Source organism: Mandrillus leucophaeus, unplaced genomic scaffold, assembly GCF_000951045.1.
Source record: "Mandrillus leucophaeus isolate KB7577 unplaced genomic scaffold, Mleu.le_1.0 Scaffold10, whole genome shotgun sequence".
Taxonomy (NCBI): Eukaryota; Metazoa; Chordata; class Mammalia; order Primates; family Cercopithecidae; genus Mandrillus; species Mandrillus leucophaeus.
The window spans coordinates 6,669,351-6,678,771 of NW_012098098.1; the positions used below are offsets into that span (position 1 = coordinate 6,669,351).

At 57.6% G+C, this 9,421-nt stretch overlaps 1 protein-coding gene across 1 annotated transcript in view; it reads left to right on the plus strand.

Annotated features, from left to right (window-relative positions):
* Positions 1-9,421, plus strand: part of ACSF3 (acyl-CoA synthetase family member 3) — a 59,358-nt gene that overhangs the window by 17,429 nt on the left and 32,508 nt on the right. The window contains exons 5-7 of the mRNA XM_011971926.1: positions 3-157; positions 2,468-2,616; positions 8,477-8,589. Of these exons, the coding sequence (XP_011827316.1) occupies positions 3-157; positions 2,468-2,616; positions 8,477-8,589 (417 nt within the window). The remainder of the gene's footprint in view (positions 1-2; positions 158-2,467; positions 2,617-8,476; positions 8,590-9,421) is intronic.

The window sequence follows — 9,421 nt, forward strand, 5'->3', positions numbered from 1 at the left end:
AGGTTTGGGAAAAGTTCTTAAGTTCTGAAATGCCGCGGATCAGTGTCTTCATGGCAGTGCCTACAATATACACCAAGCTGATGGAGTACTATGACAGGCATTTTACCCAGCCGCACGCCCAGGATTTCTTGCGTGCAGTTTGTGAAGAAAAAATTAGGTAAGTGAAAAGAGCTCACTTTCCCGTTCAGAAAGTCTTAAAGATCAACAGATATGACTTATTTCTAATAAGTCACTTCTACTAAGTTCTGGGAAGCACTGCTTTCCATTTCCTTTCAATGTTCCCTCGCTCTCTCCCCATCTCTCTCTCTCTCTCCTCATCTCTCTCTCTCTCTCTCCCTGTCTCTCTTTCTCTCCCCATCCCTCTCTCTCTACCCGTCTGTATGTATATCTATAATCTCATCCACGTCCATAGCTGCTTGGATTCTGTATCGCTCTCTCTGTCATTCTCTGTCTCTCTGTCTCTCTCTGTCCTCTTTGTCTCTCTCTCTCCATCTGTCTCTATCTCTCCATCTATCTCTCTGTCTTCTGTCTCTCCTGTCTGGCTCTCCGTCTGTCTCTGTCTTCTCTCTGTCCCTCCATCTCTCTTCATCTGTCTCTCCATCTGTCTCTCTGTCTTCTGTCTCTCCTGTCTGTCTCTCCATCTGTCTCTCTGTCTTCTCTCTGTATCTCTCCTGTCTCTCCATCTGTCTCTATCTCTCCATCTCTCTTTGTCTCCATCTATCTGTCTTCTCTCTTTCCGGTTCGTCTCTCTCTCTGTCATGGAGTCTGAAGGACAAGGGTGAGGACGGTAAGCTGACCCGCTCACTCATGCCTCGTCTGCCCACATGTCCCACGGCTCCTGCCTCTACTATGCAATGCCTTCGTGGGCAGCCCTGTGACGCCTCCTGCCTGGGGCATGTTCTGCTGCTCTTCCTCTCAGCCCTGCTCCTCCCCTCCCAGCTCCCTGGATAAACCCCTCCCTCCCAGGACAAGCTGGTCTTTTGGGCCACTCAGGGGCGTGTTTGCTTTGCACTCCTGCATGAACCTGCAGGCGTGGGAACGTTTCTTTTCCCTCGTGGCTGTTGGAGTGCAGTTCACTAACTGGAAATGCACACGCGTGGCTCAGTGAGTCTTCACACGCATCCCAGGCCCTCATCTCCAGCAGAGTCGTGGGTGGGGTACTTTTTCTTTTTGTGAGAGGGAGGGGTGGTGTGGCGGGCGCACTGCAGGAACTGAAGGCTTGACTGTCATCCAGTTTCCAGTGGGTCGTGTGCGTGTCTGTGGCTGCCGCGCACTCCTCCCAGTCCCCAGGAAGTGCACAGGGAAGCGGCACCGTCGTTCCTGGAGAGAATTCCGGGTTGTGCAAGGCACATGTCTGATCCCACTTTGCTCTCTTTACCGTTCCTTTGCCCCTTTTCTGTGAGGCCACCGGAGCCCATGGTTTTGCTGCTGCTACTGCTGGGATGCCTTGGGGCTGGGAAGACCCCGAGCTGAGCAAGATGAGCAGCATGTTTTACCAAATCTAAGGAACAGAGGGCAAGAATGAGGTCAGTGAAGGAGAGGGTCAGGTGATTTCCGGGATGACGGAGGCAACGAGACCTCAGCCACCTGATCTCCCAGCGAGGGTCCTGTCAATGGTGCCTGCTCGTAAAGCAGGGGCAGCAGCAGGGACCACTCTGCTCAAACCGCAAACAAAAGCACCTTCCCTACTGCCCGTGAGGCTGCAGGAAATGCTGTGTGAGCGGCGCGGGCACTCAGGGTTCTCAGGACCCGTGTTCTCCTGCCAAGCCTGAGCCAAGCGTGTGAGCCAAGACGGCTCCAGCTCTGTGGGCGGTTCTGAGCCCCTTGGGTGTGCCCGGCCCCGCCCCTTGGGTGCTGCAGCCATTCATCCATGTCCACGTTCTCCTGTGGAGCCCTGCAAGCTGAGCTGGCTCTAGTCCCCAGATGTGCCTGGCTGCGGCCCACAGCACCGTGGCTGTTCATCTGTGATCAGCTGTGTGGTGAGCAGCTGCACGGTCACTGTTGTTCTTGAGCGTGGTTATGAACAGCGCAGGAACTTTGCAGGGGACACCACGGACCCTAAGCACATTGTTTACCCTCATTAGCTGTTGGACCTGCTTCCTTCTAAAATAAACCCAACAAATCATTTTCAGAAAACAAAGTGATGCCCTAGTGCAGACTGCAGCATCGGTCTGAGGTGTTGCACGGTGTGCTGGACCCACGCCTGGGGCTCCTGTTCTCGTGAAGGAGCTGCCGCCTTTGCACGCGAGGGCCACGTCCCCAGGGGCTAAAGCTGCCGCCTTTGCACATGAGGGCCGCGTCCCGAGGGGCTAAACCTGCCACCTTTGCACACGACGGCCGCGTCCCGAGGGGCTAAACCTGCCGCCTTTGCACGCGAGGGCCGTGTCCCGAGGGGCTAAACCTGCTGCCTTTGCACGCGAGGGCTGCGTCCCGAGGGGCTAAACCTGCCTTTGGTTGTGCCGTGTAGGCTCATGGTCTCAGGCTCAGCTGCCCTGCCCATCCCGGTGCTGGAGAAGTGGAAGAACATCACGGGCCACACCCTGCTGGAGCGGTACGGCATGACTGAGATCGGCATGGCTCTGTCCGGGCCCCTGACTGCCACAGCACGCCTGCCAGGTACAAGCATTTCCCACAGCTGTGTTCCTCTCCCACTTTGCCCTGAGCCCCCCAAGGTGGGCCAGTCTCGAACCACCCACCTTTGGAATGAAAGGTGGTGTGAAGGATGCTGCCCTGTGGGACAGGCCACCAGGCCAGGAGAGCACTCAGGATGCACGGTGACCTGTCCCCTCTGGGCCAATCAGCCTTCTCCCAAGTCTCAGTCAGGGGTGGGTCGGGGGGTGTCTGTGCTGGCCCCTGGCTGGATGAATGGGGAGACAATGGGAAGAACAGCAACATCTGGAACACAGGCGTCGGTGCACGTCTCAGAGGAAGGCCGGGGGCCATGCTGCTTGCTCCAGACCACATCTGTGGTGGGAGCCTCCATCTGTCTGGAGTCCGGGTGCCACGCAGCGCCAGCAGCAGTGCCGGGGCAGGTGGGTGTGGTGGGCAGGGTGGGATGAGTCAGGCACCTGTCTTCCTTCTCTAGACGTGGGCTCCTGGTACTGGGCCCCTCTTGTCCAGCCCTCCCTAACACATCCCATTCTGACTTTCACCTGACCCAAGCCTTCGAGCCCCGGGTCCTCCACAGGGACTTCTGGGAGCGGAGCCCACTGCTGGGGGCCGCCCTGCTTGTTTCTGTGTGGCCCGCTCAGTCTGTCCAGAGCAGAAGAGAGATCTCAGTGCAGACGTAAAAGTGAGACCATCCCGCACGTCTGTCTGTGCAGCTGCTTACCTGCGACACAGTAAAATTCACCCCTCTGGCGTGCAGCTCTGAGAGTCTTAAGAAACATCATCACAGTCAAGATAGAGGTAGAGAAGGGTTCCTCACCTCAGAAACTTCCTTCCTAGTGCTTAGCACCCCTTCCACCCCCGAGTCCCAGCCCCTCGTTCCTGTTTCTCTTCCTGTGGTGTTGCTTCTTCTGGGAGGTCACGTGGCTGAATCCTGCAGGACGTGGCCTCTGAGCCTGTCTGCTTCCACCCACAGTCACCTGTACTGTGTGCATCAGAGTCTGCACCTTTCACTGCTGAGTGGCATCCGTGGTGCTTCTGCCCACAGTCGCCTGTGCTGTGTGCATCAGGGTTTGCGCCTTTCACTGCTGAGTGGCATCGTCGCGTGGATGTGCCACCACTTGTGACCCTGTTTTAAGCAATGACACGTAAGATGTTATAAACATTTGTGTGCAGATTTCTGTGTGAACGTGGGTTTTTATTTCACTTGAGCAGATACCTAGGAGAGAGAGTGCTGTGTTGTCTGAAGCTGCCGAGCTGTTCCCCAGGGCGGCTGCGCCCTCCCCTTCCCCCTGCGATGGGCGGGAGGTCAGGAGCACCCGTGCTCCAGTGGGCGGTGGGGGTGTCTTGTTGCGTTCATGATTCTCTCATGACGGTGGCGTTGAGCACCTGTTCCTGTTCTTGTCATTCCATTTTCAATTGGGGCATTTGTCTTCTTGAGTTTTGAGAGCTTTTTAAAATTCTGGACGCAAGTGTCAGCTGTGTGATTTTAAATACCATCTTCCAGCTTGTGGTTTGTCTTCCCATTCACCGAACAGCATCTTTAAAATCAGGAGTTTTAGATTTTGGCCCAGTTTATCAATTTGTTTTACGAATTGTCTATATGAGGTCCTATCTAATAAATCCTTGCCTAGCCCAAAGTCACAGAGAATAGTTTCAGCTCTTACATTTAGGACGGTGATCCACTTTGAGTTCATTTTTATACTTAGTGCAAGATACGGGCCACAGTTCCTCTTTGGTGTGGACGTCTAGCTTTTGAGCACTGTTTGTTGAAAAGATTCCCTTCTCCATGGAACGGGTGGTCTTTGTTGAAAGTCCGTTGACTCCGGGGGGGCTCCTGGACTCTGCTCTGTCCCGTTGACTCCTCAGGGGCCGGCTCCTGGACTCTGCTCTGTCCCGTTGCTCTTCCCGCGTGCCCTTTGGCTCATTCCATGCCTGCCTGATTCCTGGGCTCTAGGGGAAGCCTGGACATGGGGGTCCAGGCCCAGGCGGGGACCAGCTGGTGCCAGGCAGCGATATGGTGCTGGGGCCTGCAGGGTGAGTGTGAGGGCGGGCTGGCTGCTGGGCTGGGAGGAGGAGAGGCTGTAGGCTTAGGTCCCTTTGCTGGGCCTGGGGAGCCATGGGGGCTGCTAGGTGTATTCTGAGTGTAAAGGGAGGTTTCTGTTTGCCTGGGTCATCATGAGCAGAATGACAGGGCCATGACAGTGAGATCCTCGGCTGCCGTGCAGAGCTGCCAGTGGGGTGGCCACACGGAGTGCAGAGCCTGCTGCGACAGGGCCCAGGGTAGTGGGCAGGTGGGGGCGTGTTGTGAAAAGAAGTCAATGCGAGTGGTGAGAAATAGATCCTAGTCTCAGACCCCAGGAAACCACCATCAGTGCCGGTGGCCCCTGCCGTGGGCCGGCTCGTGCTTTAGTTTCAGACCCCAGGAAACCATCATCAGTGCTGGTGGCCCCTGCCCTGGGCTGACTCACACGTCCCCACAGTGGCTATGGCACCAACTCTTTCTTTGGTGGCTAGAGCTCCCTGGTGGAAATAAGATGGGGACCTTGAAATCAAATGTGAGCAGTCCCTCGAGTCTCTGTCCTCATCGTCGTCCTTAGTAGGATGTGCTGGTTTTGTCCAGTGCCACCGGCCACAGTCACCACGTAATATGGACGGAATGAACAGAGCTCAGCTCGCTGAGGGCTGCAGGCTGCAGGCAAGTGAGGACTGAAAGGGTAACGGGCTCCAGGCTTTGTCCTCTCTTTGTTCCGGACGTGTGAGCAGGACAGGTTCTGTGTATTCAGAATCTGTCTACACAGAGAGTTTGCAGTTGACGATGACTGTTTACATAGAATTGCTTTGTGGGCGTCCTCATTTGATCTTCTCAAAACAGCCCCTGCTGTGGGGTCATTTTTTCCATTCACACACAAGAACCCATGGAGCCTGCCCAGGGTCATGCGGCTAGTGAGTGACGCAGACACACACACACTTCCCAGGCAGTCACGCTGCCAGGAGCACGGTGGCCTCTTCAGTGGTTTCAGGAGCAGCCCAGGGACCGCTGTCCACACCAAGGGCGTCAGGAGCAGCCCAGGGACCGCCGTCCACACCGAGGGCGTCAGGAGCAGCCCAGGGACCGCCGTCCACACCGAGGGCATCAGGAGCAGCCCAGGGACCGCCGTCCACACCGAGGGCGTCAGGAGCAGACAGGAAGCCAGAGGCCTGGGGGAGGCTCACCCTCCCCGCACTGGAATCAGAACTCCCAGGCGAACAGGAAGGAGCCCCAGACAGATGGTACAGGGAGTGGGGTCCCCGCGAGAGCACCTGTCCCCAAGTCTTCAGCTGCCGACTGCAGGTTTCCTCAGGTGCCAAAGACGAAGCCTGGGCGCTGGGGACATTCCCTCTTCTCTAAAACAGAATCAAGTATCTGATTTTGTCCTTGCCTCTAAATCACCAGCAGTGTCAGGTCTTTGGTTTGGAAAAAAAGTAAAGTCGCCTCAGCATTAAATCCAACAGGCCCCACAGAAACTCCAAAATGCAGCCTCCTGAGCCGTGTTTCCGGAGGACACAGTGGGGAAGAGCCTTCCTCACTCTCAGGCTCTAACCCCCACCCTGCTGGCCGTGGCTTTGGCACTCGGGTCGGCTCCAGCCGCGGCTCTGGGCTCGCTTGGCCTCACTGCGCAGTGCCCCCTCCGTGCTTGGGGGAGAGAGAGAAGCCGGGTGGAGGGTGAGCTCTGTCGCGGTTATGGTTACGGCGGGCGTGCCCTGTGCGGTTCCTGTGGAGGGAGATGAATAATTCATGGCCAACGACTGCTGGGCCTAATCACACTCTAATTGGAGGTTGAGTTCAGAGCTCACAGCTCCTGGGCCGCTCTGTGGTGTTGACAGGGAGCTCCAGGACCTTACTGGTGGTTTCCCTTCCCTCGGTCCCAGGCACGCAGAGCACCAGGACGTCCCAGACACCAGGACAGGGGCCGCAGGCCAGTCAGAGTTATCAGGGAGGGGCTGGCTGACAGAGATTTTAGAGGTGGGCCGTGGCAGGAAGGCAGTGCCCCCCACCTGCCTGCGGCCGCGCCCATCCACATTGGCCCTCGCAGGGCCGGCCTTTGTTCACTCCCTTGAGCTCTCACATCTACACTGTCACATGCCCGGGGCACAGCGAACGGCACCTGGAGTGTGGGGGCCCCTCCCTCAATATCTCATGAACGGCACCTGGAGTGTGGGGGCCCCCCTCAGTCTCTCACGGGCAGTGCCACTGCTCGTCTTCTGCAGAATCCAGACACCATCCCGGAGCCTCTTCAGCCTCTGCAGATGGTGTGGGACGGCCACACGGCCTCCCTACCTGCGGCCCCGCCCCAACCCCAACTGTGCCGTGTCCTGGCGCTGCATCCCCACCCCAGTGGAGGCGTCCCCACCCCAGTAGAGGCATCACCAGGAAGAGGCGAGAGGCCGCCTGTGTTGTTCCTGTTCCTGTGAAACGCCCAGAACAGGAAACCCACGGACGTGGACAGCTGACGTGGGGCCAGGTCTGGGGAGGGAGGGTGTGGCGGTCGTGGGCCATGCGGGAGTTCTGACTGGTGCGAGCAGGGGGCTGTGCAGTGTGCGTGGAACACCGCCATGCCACACACTGTGAAATGGCAAGTCGTGTTACGCGGGTTTCACCTCCATTTTAAAATCTTCAGAAGCAAAACATAAAGGAGGAGAAAGAATGGGAGAAAGGGGGCTGAAGCCGGCCCCGCCACACCCCCCCACGGTGGTGACACGGTTTTCTGACCAGAGTGGAGATTCGGGACGTCTGCACACCTGGAACCACAGACAACTCCCTAGGTGACGCTCTGTGCACCACGCTAGCCCGGCTTTGCCTGCGGGACCAGCAAGAGCGAGCCAGGCACCAACAGCCCTTCACCAAGCGTCTGGAGGCCGGGACGCCCCGTGGATTACAGAGTTCGCTGCACTGACCCTCGATGTTGACCCTTGAAGTGCCTCAGATCTCAGCGTGGACTCTCACACGTGATAAGCGTTCAGGCACTTCCCTAACGCAGGCCAGGGCAAAGGCTTCACACCCTGGGGTAGACGGGAAGTCCCACTTCTGCTCTGCCCCCAGGTCGTGCCCATGCTGATGCCACATTGCCAGGGCCGCGCTCCATGAGCAGCCTCTGCCGTCCCACCAGCACCCTAAACCACAGGCAGAGCGAGGCTGCGGCAGCCTGTGTGGGCCAGTGGGACACATCTCGCCACCTGGGCTCTGCCCCCACCTTGGCCAGTGTAAGGTTTGATTTTAGCCACGTTGGAACTGTGCAGGTGGGGTGGATACACTGAGCAAATCATGGGTGTCTAATAAATGAGCTACTACAAAGTGTGGTCCACCTGCCATGCAGAGTTCAGGACAGCTCTTCCTGGAGACATAGGGCAGGTCCTGCCTTAGCCCGCCCCTGTCCCAGGCACGCACAGGTCACCTCATCATGGACGGCCCCAGGGCCGTCAGGGCGAGGCGCCAGTGCTGCCTGGCCAGCAAGTGTATAAAAGTGGAAATGACACCAGAGTCCGTGGGCAGCTGTGAGGCTTCGGGAGATAACTGGGAAAGTCATATCTGAAGGGCCCGGGGCAGGGCAGGCGCAGTGTGCCACGTGAGCATCTGCTGTGCTGTGTGGCCATCGCTGTGGCATCGACTGGGCCTGAGCACACCGTGCTCCCCAGCCACATATTGTGTGGTTCTTCACCCGCTGGTTCCTAGGCCATGTTCTCTCGGGGCCACAGGGTACATCTCTCCCTCCGCACAGACTCCTGCACGTGGCACACAGGAGCCCAGTGGAATCCGAGCGCAGGGCGCACTTCTCTCCTCCAGGCTCCTCACTCCAGCCTCCCTTTCAGTGTTTCTCCTCTCTTGTAGGTTCTGTGGGGACCCCGCTGCCCGGAGTACAGGTGCGCATTATCTCAGAAAAGCCACAAAAGGAAGGCTGCTCCTACACCATCCACGCAGAGGGAGACGAGAGGGGGACCAAGGTAAGCCACTCGGCTCTCGGCAGGCTGGTGGCCGTGTGTCCAGACTGGGCTCCCCCCAGGGTGGTTACACTGGTGTGTCTTTCCGCTGGAGGCAGCCTCCCCTCCATGCAGGGGACCGGCCTCCTGGACATTGCAGGTGCCGGCTGGTGTCCTGGGCCCTGCCTGCTGCGGGTTCGTCTGTGCGCTCACAGAGCAGTGGGCAGAGGGAGCCCAGGGCAGAACACCAAAGGGACTCACACCCAGACACACAGCTCCTCCCAGGGGCCCCGTCCATGGGGACAGGCTGATGTGGACCACGATGGCCTTGGCTGAGGGGAAGAGAGAAAACAGCAGAGGCCATTGTCGTTGATGGGAGTCTGGTTAGAAATATGAACTGGCCTGACCCTGGCACCCGTCCTGAGGGGCCGCTGACCCCAGGCCCCCAGAGTAGGTGTGAGGAGATTCACAGAGCCCTGCACACTGAGCTGGGCACCCATGCAGTACTCTATGGTGGCCTCCTCATCTAGTACATTATTCTAAAACTGACAAGGGTGAACGAGAAGAAAGGACATTGTCTCATTTCTGTGAGGATTTTAACGTGAGAATCTGCTCATCACAAGTGAATTCACGTCACAGAGAAAGTTCTAGGGATTATGGGGAAGTGGAATCTTGATTTAAAAGGAAATTATTTTCTGTAAAGCCAGTATCCATACCTGATACCACACATGACTGACTGTGTTGCCCTGAGGTTTTCAAAGATTGAGGGATCCTGAGTCTCATCTCAGCACATTTCCTTCTCTGTGGTGCCGTCTCAGACCTCACGGGCACGACTGAGCTCCCCGCACAGAGGCTG